Raw genomic sequence first — 21,724 nt, forward strand, 5'->3', positions numbered from 1 at the left:
CAAGATTGGTGGAGTAGATGGAGGAGGAGTGTTAGATATGTAAGAGATGGGATATGTTACCGCTGTCACTGGTGGGGAGGGTGCAGTCCGTCAAGATGACGGTGCTCCCGAGGTTTTTGTTCCTGTTCCAGTGCCTCCCCATCCTTATCCCGAAGGCCTTTTTAGGAGGGTCAACAGGAGTATCACGGGATTTGTGTGGGCGCATGGGACTCCGAGGGTTTGAAGAGTGTTCCTGGAACGAGGCAGGGATAGGGGGGGGGCTGGCGTTGCCCAACCTCTGTGGGTACTACTGGGCGGCCAACGCAGCGATGGTGCGTAAGTGGGTAATGGATGAGGAAGGGGCAGCGTGGAAGAGGATGGAGGCGGCGTCTTGTGTGGGCCCGAGCCTGGAGGCGCTAGTAACGGCGCCGTTGCCGCTCCCTCCAACGAGGTATACCACGAGCCCGGTGGTGGCGGCTACCCTCAAAATTTGGGGGCAATGGAGACGGCACAGGGGAGAAATGGGGGGCTCGATGGAGGCCCCGATACGGGGGAACCATCGGTTCGTCCCAGGGAGCATTGATGGTGGATTTATGGGCTGGCACAGGGCAGGGGTTAGGAGGTTGAGGGACCTGTTTGTGGAGGGGAGGTTCGCGAGCTTGAGGGAGTTAGAGGGGAAGTTTGGGCTCCCCCCGGGGAACATGTTTTGGTACATGCAGGTTGGGGCGTTTGCCAGGCGGCAGATGGAGGGGTTCCCCTTGTTGCCCCCACGTGGGGTACGGGACAGGGTGCTCTCGGGGGTGTGGGTCGGAGGAGGGAGGATTTCGGACATATACCGGGTAATGCAGGAGGTAGACGAGGCCTCGGTGGAGGAACTGAAGGGTAAATGGGAAGAGGAGCTGGGTGAGGAGATTGAGGAGGGGACGTGGGCGGATGCCCTGGACAGAGTGAATTCCTCCTCTTCCTGTGCGAGGCTTAGCCTCATACATTTCAAGGTGCTGCATAGGGCCCACATGACTGGGTCGAGGATGAGCAGGTTTTTCGGGGGAGAGGACAGGTGTGCTAGGTGCCCGGAGAGCCCAGCGAACCACGCCCATATGTTTTGGGCGTGTCCAGCGTTGGGGGAGTTTTGGAAGGGGGTAGCAAGGACGGTGTCGAGGGTGGTGGGATCCAGGGTCGAGCCAGGCTGGGGACTCACAATTTTTGGGGTTGCAGTGGAGCCGGGAGTGCAGGAGGCGATAGAGGCCGGTGTTCTGGCCTTCGCGTCCCTAGTAGCCCGGCGGAGGATCTTGCTTCAATGGAAGGATGCGAGGCCCCCAAGCATGGAGGCCTGGATCTCGGATATGGCGGGGTTCATTAAATTGGAGAGGGTGAAATTTCCCCTGAGGGGATCAGTACAAGGGTTTTTCACGCGGTGGCAGCCTTTTCTGGACTTCCTGGCGGAAAGGTAGGGAAATAGGCCGGCAGCAGCAGCAACCGGGGGGGGGGGGAGGGGGGGGGGGAGGGGGGGGGGGGGAGGGGGGAGGGAGAACTGTGCACATGGGTTTGTGGAGGGTGCTATCTCTCTCTTTTTTGTTGTTTTCTTTTTCTTTGTCTTTGTTCTTTCCTTTTGTTTGAAGTTGCTCTTGAAGCTGGGGGGGGTATTGTTCATGGGGTGTTACCGCGGTTGTATGTTAATAGAGTTAAGATGTTTATATTTTGTAAAAATTTCAATAAAAATTATTTTTTTAAAAAAAGAAGGCATACGGGACACATGTTTTTATCACTTGTGGCATAGATTAGGGTTAACAGCAGGGAGGTTTTGATGGAGCTGGACAAAACTTTGGATTGACTACAGTTGGAGTACTGTGTGCAGTTCTGCTTGCCTCACCAAAGGAAGGATGTGGGTACTGGAGAGGGTGCGGAGGAGATTCAGCAGGATGTTGCTGGGGTGCTGCATTTGAGCTATGAAGAGAGGCTGGATAGGCTCGGATCATTTTCTTTAGAGCTGAGAAGGCTGAGGGGGGACCTGATTGAGGTGTATAAGATTATGAGAGGTATGGACAGGGTGAATAGGTGCCAAAGGGTCAACCACGAGGGGGTATATTTTTTAGGTGAGGGGCAGGAGATTTATATGGGTCTGAGGAAAAGCTTCTTCACCCACAGGGTGATGGCAGTCTGGAATGCACTGCCTGGGAGGGTAATGGAAGCTGGAAACCTCACAACCATTAAAAGGTTTGTCGATGTGCACTTGAAACATCATGGGCTGGATTCTTCGATCCTGTGATTATGTCACAGGATCCGTCTGGCCTTACAACCAGAAAGTAGGTGCCACTCCACACACTGCCCCCGTGACAAACCTCCCACCCCCAGACCACCTCCCACCAGCCCCCGCAAAATTCTCCCCTGCCAGCGGACCGCCCCCCCCCCCCCCCCCCCCCCACCGACTGTGGCGTCGCTGGATTCAGTCTGCAGCTGCCATGCGAGGCCCCCGAATGGTTTGAGGAGGGCGGAGCATCGGGGGAGGGCCTCAGTTGACGTCCTGAGGCCGCCCATACGGTGTGCGGCGTACTCGCCGAGTATGCCGTTTTTGAGGGGGCGGAGCATCGCAAAAATGGCGTCGCCCCCTATTCCGGAGTAAACGAGGATTCCCTGGCTGATTGCCGAACGCGATTTCGGCATTGCCGATCGGAGAATTCCACCCCATAACACTCAAGGCTAAGGGCCAAGTGCTGGAAAGTGGGATTAGTATACATTTTATTTTGTTTTGTTGGCGCAGACTCGATGGGCCGAACGGCCTCTTTTGTACTATATGGCTCTATGACTATTGCCTTACTTGGATCTCGATGTTCTGAGACCCACGAGACGGAACAAACCTGCTGCAATGCAGCTTCACACAACTGAGCAACTTTTGACATCAGGTTTCCTAATATTTATTAGGGTGTTCCTTTAGTCTGCCACTTGTGCTGACCTTGTACTTCACCCACCCAAAAAGACCTTCTCCCCACCTCGAGAGATCTCACTGACTTACTAACTGCATGGTCCAGATCACATTGGTAAAATGGTGGGTGTCACCTTTCAAACTTGCTCCACCACCTTCTAACCTCCCTTTTTCAACTACCAAGTTCCCTTCATCACCCTAGACCCACCCAGTATCATCATGCCCCTCTGTCATCCTGAACTTTCCTGTTACCCTAGATTCTATCATCATCCGCATTCACATGCCTTTCCTCCCTTCAGAGCGGACATCTGTTACCATTTTCATGCTAACCGTGATCCTGCCCCCCCCCCCATTATCTGAGCCCTCTGTCTCCACCCCTTCTGTGACTCTCCCGATGAGGCCTCCTACTAGACTCGCTCCAAGGACCAGCCACCCTACCACATCGCACACTCCTGCTGATTGTACTGAACACTTTGCCCATCCTTTTTCCCCCGTCTAGCCTTCACTCCACTCTTCCATCCTACCCCCCAATTCCAGCCTCCACCTGCCTCCCTTGGCTTGGCACTCATTTGCTATTGGCACTCAAGTGAAGCTATGTGAGATTCCCAAGGAGAAAGCAACATCTATCGTCCTCAAAATCATGGAAGAAGTGATGCTTGCCAGGTGCACACTACTTATTTCCAGCCATAAAACTGAATGTTCTAAGTTGTCGGTGGGGTACTTAATTTGAAGAACAAACTTAATTTTGGTGAGGGGGCCTTTAACGAGTTTGCATGAGCTGCTAATGCATGCAAATGGGTTACTGACATTGTTCGTCAGGAAGCTCAATCTGCTTTTAACTTGCCTTGAAAGTCAGGACAACAAAATTCAAACAAAATGCCGCCAAATTAAGTGCCCCATCCCACCATGATACCCGTTGCTGATGGGGCCAGAAAATTGTGCACTCTGAGTTTGGTTGGCTCAGTTAATATTGGTTCAGACTATCCTGGCTCTGGGTCACTGTCCATGTGGATTTGCATATTCTCCCCGTGTTTGCGTGGGCTTCACCCCCACAACCCAAAGATGTGCAGGGTAGGTGGATTGGCCACAATAAAATTTTCCCTTAATTGGAAAAAATGAATTGGGTTCTCTAAATTTAAAAAAATAATAATATTGGCTAAGACTTCTAATGCTGCATTGTTAGGGGTGCTGCTTTCTTAAAATGCTGCTGAACTTGGGCGTCATTTGCTTTTTTACATGGATGTAAATTTAAAGAATTTACAAAGTTCTCCTGTCCAATATGTAACCAGTAACTACTGAATTAAGATAATACAATCAGCTGCAATATTTCCCTTTGACAATTTCTTGACTGTAAAGTGCTTCAAGATGTCCTGAGGATGGAAATTGCTCAATATTCATGCAAGTTCTTACTTAACATTATAGAAAGGTGGTGGTTAATCTGGATTGTGCTCCATGGAAAGCAGGTGAAGTTCGGCATGTTGCCGCCTGCGCGCCTGTGGGTCACCTACAAGGACCGATATCACTACTTTGAGTCCCTGGAGGAAGCATGGGCCTTTGTGCAGGCTGAAAAGCTGGACTTGAACTAGAGATTGGGGGCTGTGGGACTTTTTCTACTCTATTCATGTATAATTGTTTAGGTTGTAGCGGGTTGTTCGGTTTGTTTTTGTTTTTTTTCTCGCTTTCAGACGATGTGGGTTATGGTTTCGTGTTTTAAGGGGGGTACTGGGGTTTGTGGTTGATCTGTGTCTTTGTTTGTATGGAGTTGGTGGTTGGGTTGGGATTGCGGTTTGGGAGCTGCGTTGGTGGGGTGGGGCAGTGTGAAAGCGCGGGCTTTTCTCTGGTTTCCAGCGCTGCGGGACGAGGGGGTGGAGCTGGTGGCGAGGGGCGTGGCTATTAGACCGGGTTTCCCGCGCTGAAGCAGTGCCCAGGAGCTGATGCAGGGGAGGAGGGGGACCTCATATCGGGAGTTAGAGCGGGAGCTGCCGGGGTCAGCAGAAGTCAGCTGGCTCATGGGAGTACAGTGGAGGGAGAGTCGCGGCTAGGAGGGGTCCTAGCTTGGGGGGGGGATATCGGGTTGCTGCTGGATTGGCTAGGGAGGGGTTCGGGGGGGGTCGGGGTGAGGTTCTATCGCCGTGGGAAACGGGCCGAATGGGTGATGGCCAGGGGCGAGCAGTCGATGGGTTATGGCTAGTCGACGGGGGAGGGGGGCGGGGTGCCCCCTGATCCGGCTGATTACGTGGAACGTGAGGGGGTTGAATGGGCCGGTTAAGCGGGCCCGGGTGTTTTCGCATCTGAAGGGGCTGAAGGCGGACGTGGCCATGCTCCAGGAGACCCACCTGAATGTGGCGGACCAGGTCCGTCTGAGGAAGGGGTGGGTGGGGCAGGTTTTCCACTCAGGGCTCGACTCGAAGAACCGGGGGAGTGGCGATCCTGGTGGGGAAGAGGGTGGCGTTTGAGGCGTCTGAGGTTGTGGCTGATAATGGCGGCAGATATGTGATGGTGAGCGGTAAGCTGCAGGGGGAGAGGGTGGTGTTGGTTAATGTGTACGCCCCAAATTGGGATGATGCTGGTTTCATGAGGTGTATGTTGAGGGGGTTTATGGACCAGATGGGAGGAGTGGATCCCTGGAGGTTCGGGAGGCCGAGGGCTCGGGAGGGCTTTGGACCATGCTCCGCATTGGGTGGATCTGGAGATGGGGGAGGTGCGGGACCAGCGCCCGCTTTGGCTTCTGGACGTGGGGTTGTTGGCTGATGAGGAGGTGTGAAGGAGGGTTCGGGGATGTATCAAGAGGTACCTCGAGGTCAATGATACTGGGGAGGTCCAGGTGGGGATGGTGTGGGAGGCTCTGAAGGCAGTGATTAGGGGGAGCTGATCTCCATCCGAGCCCATAGGGAGAGGGGGGAGAGGAGGGAGAGGGAGAGACTGGTGGAGGAGCTGTTGAGTGTGGATAGGAAGTATGCGGAGGCCCCGGAGGAGGGATTGCTGGGGGAACGGCGTAGCTTGCAGGCCAAGTTTGATTTATTGACCACCAGAAAGGCGGAGACACAGTGGAGGAAGGCGCAGGGAGCGGTCTATGAGTATGGAGAGAAGGCGAGCAGGATGCTGGCGCACCAGCTGCGTAAGCGGGACGCGGCTAGAGAGATTGGTGGAGTGAAGGATAGAGATGGAAATGTGGTGCGGCAAGGGGCAGAGGTCAATGAGGTCTTTGGGGACTTTTATAGGGAACTGTACCGGTCGGAGCCGCCGGCGGTGGGAGGGGGAATGGAGAATTTTTTGGACAGGCTCCGATTTCCAAGGGTGCAGGAGGAGCAGGTTGAGGGACTGGGGGCGCCGATCGAGTTGGAGGAGCTGGTTAGTGGGATTGGCCACATGCAGTCGGAGAAGGCGCCGGGACCGGATGGGTTCCCGGTTGAATTGTATAAGAAATATGCGGACCTGCTGGGCCCCCTGTTGGTCAGGACCTTTAACGAGGCATGGGAGGGGGGTGTTCTGCCCATGACGATGTCTCGGGCACTAATCTCCCTGATCCTGAAGCGTGATAAGGACCCCTTGCAGTGCGGTTCATACAGGCCGATTTCACTGCTGAATGTAGACGGCAAGTTGCTGGCGAAGATCTTGGCCACTAGAATAGAGGACTGTGTGCCGGGGGTGATACATGAAGATCAGACGGGTTTTGTGAAGGGGAGGCAGCTGAACACTAACGTGCGAAGGCTGCTAAATGTGATAATGGTGCCGGCAGCAGAAGGAGAGGCGGAGATTGTGGTGGCATTAGATGCGGAGAAGGCCTTTGACAGGGTTGAGTGGGGGTACTTGTGGGAGGTGTTGGAAAGGTTCGGATTTGGGGTGGGGTTTATTAAATGGGTGAGGTTGCTGTACGAGGCCCCGATGGCGAGTGTAGCGACAAATGGGAGGAGGTCCGAGTACTTCAGGCTCCACTGTGGGACGAGGCAGGGGTGCCCCCTGTCCCCCTTGCTTTTTGCGCTGGCAATAGAGCCTCTTGCCATGGCTCTCTGGGAGTCGAGGAGGTGGAGGGGTCTGGTGCGAGGGGGGGAGGAGCACCGAGTGTCGCTGTATGCGGACGACTTGCTGTTGTATGTAGCAGACCCGGTGGGGGGAATGCCAGAGGTGATGGAGATTCTGGCTGAGTTCGGGAGTTTCTCGGGATATAAATTGAACCTTGGCAAGAGCGAGCTGTTTATCGTGCACCCGGGAGATCAGGAGGAGGGGATTGGTAGGCTCCTGCTAAAGAGGGCAGTGAGGAGTTTTAGGTACCTGGGGGTTCAGGTGGCTAGGAGCTGGGGGACTCTGCACAAGCTCAATTTTACTAGGTTGGTGGAGCAGATGGAGGAGGAATTCAAAAGGTGGGACGTGCTGCTGCTGTCATTGGCGGGTAGAGTACAGTCCGTTAAAATGACGGTGCTCCCAAGGTTTTTGTTTTTGTTTCAGTGCCTCCCCGTTTTCGTTCCGAGGGCCTTTTTTAGGAGGGTGAACAGCAGCATTCTGGGATTTGTTTGGGCGCACGGGACTCCGAGAGTAAGGAGGGTCTTTTTGGAGCGGGGCAGGGATAGAGGGGGGCTGGCGCTGCCCAACCTCTCTGGGTACTATTGGGTGGCTAATGTCTCGATGGTACGCAAGTGGGTAATGGAGGGGGAGGGGGCAGCATGGAAAAGGATGGAGATGGCATCCTGCAGAGGCACGAGCCTGAAGGCACTGGTAACGGCTCCGTTGCCGCTCCCTCCAATGAGGTACACCACGAGCCCAGTGGTGGCGGCCACCCTCAAAATTTGGGGGCAGTGGAGGCGACACAGGAGGGAAGTGGAGAGCTCGGTGGAGGCCCCGCTGCGGGGGAACCACCGGTTTGTCCCAGGAAACATGGATGGCGGGTTCCTGGGGTGGCACAGGGCGGGCATTAGGAAGTTGGGAGACCTGTTTATTGACGGGAGGTTCGCGAGCCTTGGTGAACTGGAGGAGAAGTTTGAGCTCCCCCCCGGGGAATATGTTCAGGTACCTTCAGGTCAAGGCGTTTGCTAGGCGACAGGTGGAGGGGTTCCCTTTGCTGCCCCCGCGGGGGGGTAAGGGATAGGGTGCTTTCAGGGGTGTGGGTCGGGGATGGGAAGGTGTCTGACATCTATCAGGTAATGCAGGAGGTGGGGGAGGTGTCGGTAGAGGAGCTGAAGGCTAAGTGGGAGGTGGAGCTGGGGGAGCAGATTGAGGGGGGGACATGGGCGGACGCCCTTGAGAGGGTGAACTCCTCCTCTTCATGTGCGAGGCTTAGTGTCATCCAGTTCAAGGTGCTGCACCGGGCCCACATGTCCGGATCTAGGATGAGTAGGTTCTTTGGAGGCGAAGACAGGTGCGTCAGGTGTTCGGGGAGTCCAGCGAACCATGCCCATATGTTCTGAGCATGCCCGGCACTGGGGGAGTTCTGGAAGGGGGTGGCTAGGACGGTGTCGAGGGTGGTGGGATCCAGGGTCAAGCCAGGCTGGGGACTCGCGATATTTGGGGTTGGGGTGGAGCCGGGAGTGCAGGAGGCGAAAGAGGCCGGTGTCCTGGCCATTGCCGTTGCGTCCCTAGTAGCCCGGCGGAGGATCTTGCTGCAGTGGAAAGATGCGAGACCTCCGAGTGTGGAGACCTGGATTAATGACATGGCGGGATTCATTAAGTTGGAAAGGGTCAAGTTCGCCCTGAGGGGTTCGGTACAAGGGTTCTTTAGGAGGTGCCAGCCTTTCCTCGACTTTCTGGCTCAACAATAAGGTACTAGGTCAGCAGCAGCAGCAACCCGGGGGGGAGGGGGGGAAAGGTGGGGGGGGGGGGTTTAGGGGGATAGTGTTTAAGTTAATTTGCTTATTGTTAATTTATTCTGTTGTTTATTGGGGTTGGGGGGGGGGGGGTTGTTATATGCGCTGTTACGAGTGCCGGGGGGTGTTTATTATTATTATTGTTATTATTATATTGTTTTGTTGATATATATTTTTCAAAAAATTTCAATAAAAATTATTTAAAAAAAAAAAGAAGTCCCCGTGTAACTTGGGGCCCCCCCTCCCGTAAGGTTTGGACAATGACAGATCACCCCCACCAAACCTATCCTCCAATTACCTGGCTTCCATGTTCCAACAATTAAGGTGGAATTCTCCTATTCTTGTCCATGGTACTTCCAGGGCACTTTCTGCCAGGTCAGATTTGCGGAGCTGGAAACTCTGGTCCCGACCCCGAGCAAAAATGCAGGTGAATTATTAAATTATTTTAGTTCTTGTTTTTCAAAGTCAAAAATTATCCATCTTGGATCTGTGAATGATGCTGTTTTACTTCCACGATTGCATGAATTGCTTGAATTAAACTGACTGGTTTGATGTTATTGAAGGTACTAGGATTCATCCGGTTTTCCTGAGGAGAGCAAATGTTTTATGTACACTGTTTTTCTCACAAATAGGACATTAGTCATTCAACCAAAATGTGATCAAAGAAACTGTTGCAACACCAACTATGGAAATGCCATCCGAATTGATGTAACCAAAAGATGAATGAATTACGACTTCCGGTGATGGCGGGCGGGAGGCAGCTACACATTGGAGGGCTCCCGCTCAGGAACGGCATTTTTGGGGTCTAACGCCCGGTCCCAGGGGTAACAGAGGCGGCAAAAGCAGGGAGAAGGCACATTGAAGGGAAATGTCGAAAACAAGTAAAAAAACGGCCATGAAAAAAGCAGCTGAAAGTCCGTCGGGGAGTGGAAAGGTCACCGCGGGGACGGCAAGAAAAATGGAGGCTGGGGCACCAGGGGAGGCCGCATTGCCCACGGCTGAAGAAATGACTACGGTGATGGCCGTGGAACTCAAAAGGCAGTTCACAAAACACATGGAGGTGATGAGGAAGGAGATGGGGGCGGTATTGAAAGTGCTGGTGGAGGAGGCGATTGCCCCGGTGAAGGCGCCGGTATTGAGCGCAGTGGCGGAGGTACGGGAGCAAAGCGAGGCTCTGAAGGAAGTGGAGGAGACATTATTGCAGCACAGTGATCATCTTACCTCAATGGGGAAGAAGATGTGGAAGGTGAATGAGATCAACAAGGATCTGCGAGCCAAAATGGACGACTTGGAAAACAGATCCAGGCGACAAAGTCTGAGGATTGTGGGTCTTTCCGAAGAAGTGGAAGGCCCAAGGCCGACTGAGTATTTTGTCACAATATTGGCGAACCTATTGGGGGAGGGGTTGATCCCTCACGATATGAACTGAATCGGGCTCATCGGTCGTGGAGGCCTGTACCAAAGGACAGTGAGCCGCCAAGAGTAGTAACTTTGTGTTTTTGTAGGTACAGTGTGAAAGAGAAGGTCCTGTGCTGGGCAAAGCGGAAGCGGGTGGTGCAGTGGGCTAGAGCTGGTATACGCATATATCAGGACTATAAGGTGGAGCTGGCGAGGAGGCAGGCTGCCTTCAGCCGGGTGAAGAAGGCACTGTACATCAGTAAGGTGCAGTGTGGCATAGTATACCCAGCTAAGTTGAGGGTGACCTACAAATCCAAGGACTTTTATTTCGGGACAGCAGAAGCAGCGGAGGAGTTTGCGAAAGCAGAAGGACTGTGGCTGAATTGAGAAATGGTCGTGTACCGATATAGCTTCATGTAACTGTATTTTTTCACCGCGGCTGGGGTATATGCTAAATGAGCCAACGTTATATATATGATGCAAGGGAAGAGATGGGACTTTCACTTGCAATGATGGTTTTTTGGGGCTTGGATGTGTATGCTGGGGTTTGTGTGGTAAAGGGGATTTCTTGGTTTTCCTGGGACCAGGCAAGGGGGAAAGAGACCCAGGTGGGGGCCTCCACGCTGGCCGGTTTAAGCTGGCCAGTGATCGTGAGTGAGGTGGGGAGAGGGGCTGCGGCCAGCGGAGACCAGCAGAACAGGTTCCGATGAGTCTAGCCGGGGTGGAAAGTTGGGGGGGAAGGGACAGAGGTTGGGGGGAGGAGTTTTGTAAGACGAACTGGAGGGGAGCAGTCGGGGGGGGGGGGCTTGCTATGCATGGGGGTCATTTACGGTACTCTTTCGGGGATTGGATGGCATTGAATGTTAGGGGGGGGGGGGAGACTCTATAGGTCAACGGTGACCATAGGCGAGTCCTGATTCCTTTTTTTTCCTCCTTTGTTTGTCCCACCATGGGAGGGTTTGTTTTATTTGATGCTTATATTGTCAGGTGGGTCGTTGTTTGGGGTGGTGGGAGGATGGGATCATTGTTGTTGATAAGGGAATTGACTTTGTATTTGTTACCATTTACCAAAATGTGAAAATGGAGAATAAAAATATTTTACAAAAAAAAAATATTTTACAAAAACAAATTTCATAAAATTTGAAGAAAGTGACCCTGAAGTTCTGTGAACACAAGCTTTTGGGAGGCTAGCCTTGACAACACTTCCACAATAAATAGATGGACTTGGCTGCATTTCATAATTGCTTAAGGCCGAAATGAAAATTTTAGCAGGGTGTGAAAGGAAGAGGCATCTTCCATCTCCAGCTTTTTTAGCCTTGGGGTTCTTGCTAAGTGTTTTGCAAGCCTAACGTCCATTTACACATCTCTAGCAGTGTGAGAGGAAGAACCAATTCATGAATACTGCTCACCAGGCTTGCTAGCTAGCTTAATTTCCAGATTAAAATCGATGGATGATATATAGGAAAGTGGCTTCACAATGAGAAGGCAGAAAATTTCCTTTGGTGATGACACATCTTCCCCCTTCCCCAGCCCCATCCTTCTATGCCTTCCATTGCTCTACAGCAGCCGAATTGATGTCTGTCTTTTAGTTTTGAAGAATAGACTAGTTTGGCCCAGAGGCATTGCTACTCACTGCCTTCAACTACCAGCTGTGGTTTTGCATTAACCTGTTACTAACTTCAGCAGTGCCATTAGCAGCAAACCTGTAGTACAGGCAAGGTATTAGTGAACAATAGGCAAGGTATTAGTGATATTAGTGAACAGTAGACAAGGTATTAGTGAACAATAGGCAAGGTGTTAGTGAACAATACGTCACAGATTGTGTATCAATGCTGATGTTGATAGTTTTAGTTTGTTTTTGATTAGTACTATCTTCTCCGCTCATCTTTTAACTTAACTTTAAGATGGTATTTGAAACTTACTGCTCGGACTTGGCATTCCAGGGTAGGCGCCTGTGTCTTCCAACTCCAAAGTGATCAGACCGCGGTTCGGGAGATGATGCCTTCCTGCAGCAAATGGGGTTCCACCGTTCTCTTCTACGCTGAACTGCTGTAGATCGGTGCTGTTTAATAATGGTGCTACCAAAGGATGGCTGCAATTTTACAAACATTAAAGACAAGAAAAATTCATGAAAAATAAATAACACTTGTCAATTATTCACCTATTCTTTAAAAATACAAGCTGGTGATGACCATATAAAAGGTTAAATGAGGCATCCTTTGCAAGATTATGAACCGAGCCTTTCAGTTTATCTCGATTTGTTTTCATTTCATTCCCAATGAACAGTACTTATTTGAGCAAAAGCTTTCATAGGTGGGAACAAGCCCAAATTGCACACCACTTAGCGCTGAGTCATCTCCAACATCACCAAGGAACAGTTCTGGAAAAACATGAGATGGAAATGAAGCTAGCGATAAGATATGAAATGGTTGCAGTAGGTTTCAAAGTCATGTGCAGATTTGATCAATGTAAATTTTAAAACATTATATAAATACTCATAGTATTACAAAAACATTCAAGAGATTGTCTTCAGTATGTGTATTAAAATCCCTCCTCTTGTATTATTTTGAACCATGATGTTGCACATAGAAAGGAAGAATTCTTATTCAGATATTGCCTTTCACAACCTTCGGACATCACAAAGTGTTTTGAAGCCAATGAAGTATTTTTGAAGTGTAGTCACCGTTGTAATGTAGAAAGTCCAACAGTTAATTTAAGCATAGCAATGAGATAATAACCAAATAAGTGCTTGTTGTTTTAAATGTCGCTGGTTGAGGGATAAATATTGGCAGGGCACTCACCTGTTCTTCTTAATAGCACCACAGTATGTTTTATGACCAGTCAGGGGGCAGATGGTTCAGCATCTCACCCAAAAAGTGGCACCTCCACCACTTCCTCAGTGTGGAACTAAACCGTCAACCTAGATTTATTCATGGGCTCAACTCTCCTGAAGTTGCACTTAAACCCACAACATTCTGATTCAGAGGTATGAGTGCTAGCATCGAGCCAAGGTGATAGTAAAGTACGACAAAATGTTAACAGCAGTATGATTGTAGAATAGGTGAACGTGCCAGTAGTATCTTGAACTGCATACTAGTACTAGTGCTCACTCATAAACATCCATCTCCCTCATTAGTGAAATAATGTGGTACGGTTTAGATATTTCATGCAAGTCCATGAAGCCAATCCCAATTAGATTTGTTATAATCGTTCCCCCAACTTTCTTTGACTGAAGCTCTCTCTTTCACACAACACACAGTGCCCACTTCTTGGGACTAAGAGTTATCCCACTCTTGTTCCTATACTTCTAGGCAAACCTACCAAAGCATGCATGTGCCTGTGATTTGTAATGATCAGCCTTGATCGTATTGAATGATGGAGCAGGCTCGAGAGACTAAATTGCCTACTCCTGCTCCTAGTTCTTATGTTCCAAGAAAGAACTATTCTGTTTAATTCCACCTTCCAGCTCTTGGACAGTATTGTTTATTGATAAAATCTGACAGATGTATCAAGGTACAGTGAAAAGTATTATTCAGTGTACAGACCTGACGGATCAGTCCATACATATACTAAGTAAAACATACAAGAAATAATTACAACTATAAAAAAGGAAGAATGCATAGAAAGATCAATTTAATATATAGACGGGCCATTCAACAGTCTAGAAGCAGCAGGATAAAAACTGTTTTTGAATATGTTACAACGAGTTCTCAACCTTTTGTATCGTTTGCCCGATGGAAAAAGTTGGAAAAAAGAACAAGCAGAATGGGAGGAGTCTTTTATTATATTGTCTGCTTTCCCAAGGCAGCGGGAAAAATAGACGGAGTCAAGAGATGGAAGATGGGCTTGTGTGATGAACTGAGGTGCGATCACAACGCTCTGTAATTTCTTATGATCTTGGGCAGAACAGTTGCCATGCCAAACTGTAATGCAACCAGATAGAATGCTTTCTATGGTGCATCTATATAAATTGGTAAGAGTCATTGTGGACCTTCAGAATTTCCTTAATTTCCTGAGGAAGTAAAGGCATTGTTGCGCTTTCTTAATCATAACGACGACATGGGTGGACCAGGACAAATTGTTGGTAATATTCACACTTAGGAACTTGCAACTGTCAACCATCTCCACCTCAATATCATTGATATAGACAGGGGCATGTACTACACCTCGCTTCCTAAAGTTGATGACCAGCTTCTTTGTTTTGCTGACATTGAGGGGGAGATTGCTGTCATTGTACAATGCTGTAGCCCGTTAGGCGATACCTCAAGTACAAATCTGGTGTTCTTGATTAATAAGGGGATTTCTTGATTAATAATCAGGAATCAGGAGTTACGGGGAGAAGGCAGGAGAATGCGGATGATCAAATGGCAGAGCAGAGACGATGGGCCAAATGGCCTAATTCTGCTCCTATATCTTATGGTCTTATGGTGATTAGGCTTCCAACTTAATACAGCTACTTAGAAATCTGATTTATAAAATTTTTTTAAAAAAGCTTCATGAGGCAATATTTCATTTTGTACTCTGAATCAATTTCTAAGAGACTCCCCTTAAATGTAACAATTTCGCCGAAAGCATATTCATTTCAATTATTTGATGCCCAAGGACATCTTTCAGGATGGTATGAGGGATGAGAGCCTGTGGAGAGACCAGAGACCCTTAGATTTTAGATTCTTAAAGCAGAAAAGATTAAGGGGAGATTTGATAGAGGGGTTTCAAAGTTATGAAGGGTATTGGCAGAATAAATAAGGAAAAGCTTTCCACTGGTAGGAGTGTCAATAACCTACGAACACAGATTTAATATGATTTACAAAACCAACAGGGGTGAGCAGAGGAGAATTATTCAATGTGGCGAGTTACTACCTGATGGATGTACTATTCAAGAAGGTATTAGAAGCAAATTCAATAATGACTTTCCAAAGAAATTGAATACATAATTGAAAGGAGTAAAACTCCCAGAGCCATGAGGAAAGAGCAGGGTAGTGGAACTAAATGGATAGCTCCATCAAAGAGCCATCACAGGCACAATAGGCTGAATGGCCTCCTTCCATGCGGTGTAAATCTGAAATTGTATTCATTCAGTTGGAATTTGCTGTTGTAATTATATGAAAACTGTCAGCACTCAGTCATTTCTGAGGAAGTAAAGGCATTGTTGCGCTTCCTTAATCGTAAACTGGCAGCAACTTCTGGGCCGCAAATCTCCGGAAAAATTTCTAAGTGTGCTAGCGAGCAGGAATTGCCTTGAGCTTCCCGGCGCTCGGCCCAGCAAGGCTATTCAACGTTAATTGGCCCACTTAATGCGGTCTCACGGGCTTCTTGCCACGAATGCCGGCTCACCAGCTGATTCACCGGGACTGCGCTTACCAGCCACCCACCAACAACGTCGAGCAGCACTTAAGCTGCACTTTCTCAACCAACCCCAACCGGCTCACAATAATGGCGCCGAGATGACAGCCCCAAGATTCGGGGACGCTGACCTGGGGAGGCTCCTGGACGCGGAGGGATATCCTGTTCCCCTGAGGGTCCCGGAGGGTGAGCCACAAGGCAGCCTGGGATGTGGGGCGTCTTTGAGTTGTGGGGGCGAGACCCACGCAGACACGGGGAGAATGTGCAAACTCCACACAGACAGTGGGTCCGTGATATAAAGAAGCAGGTCATCTGCTTCTTTACATCATCTTTCAAAGTTATGAAGGGTATTGGCAGAATAAATAAGGAAAAGCTTTCCACTGGCAGGAGTGTCAATAACCTACGAATACAGATTTAATCTGATTTACAAAACCAACAGGGGTGAGCTGAGGAGAAGTTTTTTAATGTGGCGAGTTACTAACTGTGTGGAGCCAGTGGGCAACCCTGCCTTGTACCCCTACCAAGCTGAAAGCAGCCTGAGCTCTGGCCATTTGTACAGACACTAGCAGTGGAAGCTCTGTACAACAAATGGATCCAAGATGTGAATTTTGGTCTGAAACCGAATCTCCCCAAAATTTAAATAGGTACTCCCACTTGACACTATCAAATGCTTTCTCGCATCCAATGAAACAAATCACCTCCAGATCAGACAGTGGAGAGGGGGGACAGGATGATATTTAATAGACAACTTACATTGGCCGACAGTTGTCGACCCTTAACAAAATCCATCTGATCCTCCGATATCATCCCTGGAAGGCAGGGCTCCAACCTCACTGTCAACATTTTAGCCAACAACTTAGCATCCACATTTAGCAACAAAATCACCCAATATGACCCACACAACATAGGGTTGTTAGCATTCTTCAGAATCAAGGAAATGGATGCCTGCACCAATGTAGCTGCCAAAGCCCCATGGGCCAAGAAATTGTTAAGCATGTCCAATATGAGTGGGGCCAACTGCCCTGCAACTTTCTAATAAAATTCAATAGGAAAGCATCTGGGCCCAGCTGCATTGAAGCAATACACTTGATCACCTCCTCGAGACCCAACGGGGATTCCAACTCCTCCCTGCTCCCCCCTCCCCCTCCGGAAGAACAACCCTACCAAAAATTGCATCATGGGAAACCTCTTCTCTAAGGGCTATGATCTGTACAGCTTTTGATAAAACTCTTCAAACATTGCATTAACCTACCCTGGGGTGGAGATCAACCTGCCATCCGAGTCCCACATCTGAACAATTTCCCGGGAGGCCGCCTCATCTGACGCACTAAAAGACGACTGGCCTTCTCCCCATGTTCATACGTGTCGCAGCTGGCCTTGCCCTTTCAGAGTAGCTCAAATTCCCACCTTACCCATTGAGAGTAGCTCAAAGTCTCATCTTTCTGTTGAGAGTAGTTCAATTCTGTCTGCAATTACTTCCTAGATGCCAGCTGGTGCAGGGACAATCGAATACTGACGGTCCACCTCGAGGATGGAGTCTTCTTCCAGCTTCTTCCACTCCACCCTCCCAGGCCTATCTCTATATGACTTAAAATAAATGATCTCTCCCCTAATGACCACCTCAAGGGCCACCCATACGTAAAAGGGGATACAGGGTCGTTCTTGTTGACGATAAGGAACTCCGCAATGGCAGAGGATATAGAACATAGAAAAATACAGCACAGAACAGGCCCTTCGACCCACAATGTAGTGCCGAACTTTTGTCCTAGATTAAGAACAAATTACTCGACATTCCATCATTCTACCGTAATCCATGGACCAATCCAATAGCGGCTTGAAGGTCCCTAATGTTTCCGACTCAACTACTTCCACAGGCAGTGCATTCCATGCCCCCACTACTCTCTGGGTAAAGAATCTACCTCTGACATCCACCCTATATCTTCCACCATTCACCTTAAATTTATGTCCCCTTGTAATGGTTTGTTCCACCCGGGGAAAAAGTCTGTGACTGTCCACTCTATCTATTGCCCTGATCATCTTATAAGCCTCTATTAAGTCACCTCTCATCCTTCTCCGTTCTAATGAGAAAAGGTCTAGCACCCTCAACCTTTCCTTGTAAGACCTACTTTCCATTCCAGGCAACATCCTGGTAAATCTCCTTTGCACCTGTTCCAAAGCTTTCACATCCTTCCTAAAATGAGGCGACCAGAACTGCACATAGTATTCCAAATGTGGCCGTACCAAGGTTTTGTACAGCTGCATCGTCACCTCACGGCTCATAAATTCAATCCCTCTGCTAATGAATGCTAACACACCATAGGCCTTCTTCACAGCTTTATCCACTTGAGTGGCAACTTTCAAAGATCTATGAACATAGACCCCAGGATCTCTCTGTTCCTCCACATTGCCGAGAACCCTACCATTAACCCTGTATTCCGCATTCATATTTGCCCTTCCAAAATGGACAACCTCACACTTCTCAGGGTTAAACTCCATCTGCCACTTCTCAGCCCAGCTCTGCATTCTATCTATGTCTCTTTGCAGCTGATAACAACCCTCCTCACTATTCACAACTCCACCAATCTTTGTATCGTCTGCAAATTTACTGATCGACCCTGCAACTCCCTCATCCAAGTCATTAATGAAAATCACAAACAGCAGAGGACCCAGAACTGATCCCTGTGGTACGCCACTGGTAACTGGGCTCCAGGCTGAATATTTGCCATCCACCACCACTCTCTGACTTCTATCAGTTAGCCATTTCGTTATCCAACTGGCCAAATTTCCCACTATCCCATGCCTCCTTACTTTCTGAAATGTGCTCACAGAACTTTTTATCTGCCAACAGCCTCATTCCCAGTCCTGACGGCGGGCATTGAAAGGGACTCGGCTCAAACACTAAATCCTCAAAATGTGGAGCATGATCTGAGATGACAATTGACGAGTACTCCTCCTTCTTCAGTCCAGAAAGAAGAGACCGACTCAGCACAAGAAAGTCTATTTGAGAATGGACCTGATGTACATGAGAGAAGAACAAAAAATCCTCACCTCTAGGATTTAAAACCACCATGGGTCTGCCCCTCCCTCTCCACCCACCATCTGCTCCATGAAAGTCATAAACACCTTGCCTAATATTTCATCGGTGAGAACAGGAGTGAGGCAGTCACTAGTGCGTTCAACCCAGATTCCCTGCATGATTTCGACTCAATCTGAACCCAGGGAGCCTCCAGATCCCCACACCACCGCAACACCTTCTCCGCATTTGCCACCCAGTAATAATATATCAAACTCAGCAACGCCAAGCCCCCTGACTGTCGGTCCTTCTGAATGACTGTCCATTGAATCCTCGCCACTATGCCTGCCCAAATAAAGTACAAAATCAATTCCTTGACTCCTCCAAAAAAAGGATTTCGGAAGTAAAACCGACCAACACTGGAACAGGAACAGAAATCTAGGTAGAATATTCATCTTAACCGACTGAATCCTGGCCGCCAAGGACAGAGGGAGACTCTCCCACCTCTGCATATCAGTCTTGACCCTTCCCACCAATCTCGTATTGTCAAACTTATGGAGCCGGGCCCAGTCCAGAGCTACCTGAACCCCCAGAAAGCTCAAATGAGAACCCACTAAGCGGAATGGCAACATCCCCAGATTGACTCTCCTCCCCACTGAGCAACTTGGAAACTTTTCTCCACGTTTAATTTGTACCCTGAAAATAAGCCAAAGCACAGCGCCATTATATCGTCCATGATGGGGATCGGGTCTGTCACATACAGTAGGAGATCGTCAGCGTATAGGGACAATCTATCTTCCAACCCCCCTCATGATCCCCCTCCACTGTATGAAGCCCTTAGGGCAATGGTCAAAGGTCTGATCACCAATGCAATCTTGTTCCCCTGTTCAACTGAAAATACCCCGAGCTCACATTGTGCGGCACTGGCCTTCGGTGCTTTACACAACAATCGAACACGTGGCACAAATTCAGGCCCAATCCAAAACCTTTTCAGTACTGCAAGCAAATACCCCCATTCTACACTATCAAAGCCTTCTCAGCAGCTAGTGAAACAATGACCTCCTGCTCCGTCCCCACCGTTGGGGACAACACCACATTGAACAACCGTCATACATTGACCACAATTGCCGACCCTTAACAAAACCATCTAATCCCCCCCAATAACTTGAGGGAGACACTGCTCCGGCCTTAGTGCTCATACCTTGGCCAATATCTTAGCATCCACATTTAATAGGGAAATCGGGCGGTATGACAGACACTCCACCAGGTACTTATCCTTTTTTAAGAGAAGCAAAATTGACGTTTGCATCAACTTCTTGGGAAGAGAACCCTGTGCTACCGAATCCTCGAACATCTCCACCAGTAACGGTACCAACCGTCCTGCAAACGTTTTATAAAATTACATTGGGAACTCATCGAACCCCGGAGCCTTACCAGTCTGCATTCACCCAATAGCTGTCAAGACCTCCTCCAAAGGATCTTCCAACTCTTCCTGATCTTCATCTCCACCCTAGGACGCTCTAGGCCCTCCAGGCATTCTTGTTATGATTGACAGCTCCTCACTACATAAACAATGCTGTTTTCTGTGGTTACAAAAGAGTAAGTGAAAGCACTTAGCTGCTCTAAAGTGGTCAGGAGTGTCAGTCATAATAAGAGTGTTTAGGATCAGTAATGGAGAGTACTTGAGATGCATTCAAGCCTGAAGGGAAAAATAAATAACCAAACCCCCAAACATCAGTGCCTGAACCATTAAGCTATCAATCACAAGCCAGGGAAAGGTGAAATTGAATGGATGCTTAACATTTCAAAGAATCTCAGAAACTCTGAAGCCTTTCCAAAGTATTGAGGGCTCATAGCGTTCTCATAGAATTTACAGTGCAGAAGGAGGCCATTTAGCCCATCGAGTCTGCAAAGGCCCATGAAAGAGTACCCCACCCAAGCCCACACCTCCACCCTATCCCCGAAACCCCACCCAACCTTTTTTGGACACTAAGAGCAATTTAGCATGGCCAATCCACCTAACCCACACATCTTCGGACTGTGGGAGGAAACCGGAGGAAACCCATGCAGGCACGGGGCGAACGTGCAGACTCCGCACAGACAGTGACCCTGACAGTGACAGGCTGTCTATGAAGGCTCCGACACTTCAAAAAGTTGCAGTTTCAAAGGCATAGGGCTGAGGGAGCAGCTGTTAGGAAAGGGAACTGAACTGCCTGGACTGCTATCAGCTGTCAGGCAGAGCAGTTCAGGGTGAGCAAGCCACTTCAGAGCTTAAAAGCCTGACCAGGATGATGCTGTTGATCAGAGTACTGCCCGAGGTCACCATGCCAAGGGTTGCCCAGGGCTGGAAGGGACAGTCCTCACATAGGATCCCCATCCTGAGGGAGGGTCCTGAAGTCAAGCCGGAGCCTAAAGCACAAGCCCACCCAACCATCAGGACTCCTACGGAACCACCCCCCTTGCTGCTTGGCAGTGGAAGAGGGACACATTAGCAATGGAAGACCCCCTTTATCCCCCTCGAGGTCCACCCCACCAGGGCTGTGCTTGGCCACACTTACACCTAGCCCGCCTGGTGGATTCCCCACTGTAGGGTTTGGAGCAACATGTGGGGGGAGGGAGGGAAGTCAATCAGGCTTCCGGCCTGTTAATTGCATGCTGATACATGCAAATCCGCACTTTGCATGTTCCCGCCAGCGCGGGATGGGTAGCCCGGTATGGGCGGCGACACGGGAGAGGAGACTGGCGAAGGGTTGCTGCCCAGGGCCGATCCTGTTTTTCAGCTAATGCTCTATTCTCCACCCAATCGGGATTCCTGATTGCAGCAGCAAAGAATGGATAATCTCGGCGCTGGTGTCCAGTGGTGAAGACAAGTAGTGATTCTCACCGGCTTCACATTGTGCTGGCAGATGGGTGAATTGTGGGAGTCGGGAGAATCCGGCATCAAACAGTCCCGGCATATTTAAATGAGGATTTAAATATGGGCGTGAACCAGATTACATCAACTAGAGTGAGCCAGGAACAACACGCACTGTTCAGTGCCCGGTGCAAATCCCGTCTTGGGGCTATCCCGCAATTCTCCCAACATCGAGGGATTTGGGCCAGGTGCTGCTATGTGGCCGGAGAATCGTCCTGTTTAGCATACTTCGAGAAATTGGAATGGAGCCAATAATTCAGTTTAAAGGAACGTTGATTTAGAGGGGATAGTCTTCCACGATGGGAGGAAGGGCCAGGAATGGAGTGACTGATCACAGTGCCCATCTGTTGGAGTTACTC

The 21,724-nt window shown here is 49.4% G+C and overlaps 1 protein-coding gene across 2 annotated transcripts in view; it reads right to left on the bottom strand.

Moving 5' to 3' along the window:
* epb41l4b (erythrocyte membrane protein band 4.1 like 4B) overlaps positions 1–21,724 on the bottom strand; it is a 506,687-nt gene that overhangs the window by 147,690 nt on the left and 337,273 nt on the right. For both annotated transcript variants that reach the window (XM_038797675.1, XM_038797674.1), the window contains exon 16: positions 12,018–12,187. In XM_038797675.1, coding sequence (XP_038653603.1) covers positions 12,018–12,187 — 170 coding nt within the window. The remainder of the gene's footprint in view (positions 1–12,017; positions 12,188–21,724) is intronic.

This window comes from Scyliorhinus canicula, chromosome 5 (genome assembly GCF_902713615.1).
Source record: "Scyliorhinus canicula chromosome 5, sScyCan1.1, whole genome shotgun sequence".
Taxonomy (NCBI): domain Eukaryota; kingdom Metazoa; phylum Chordata; class Chondrichthyes; order Carcharhiniformes; family Scyliorhinidae; genus Scyliorhinus; species Scyliorhinus canicula.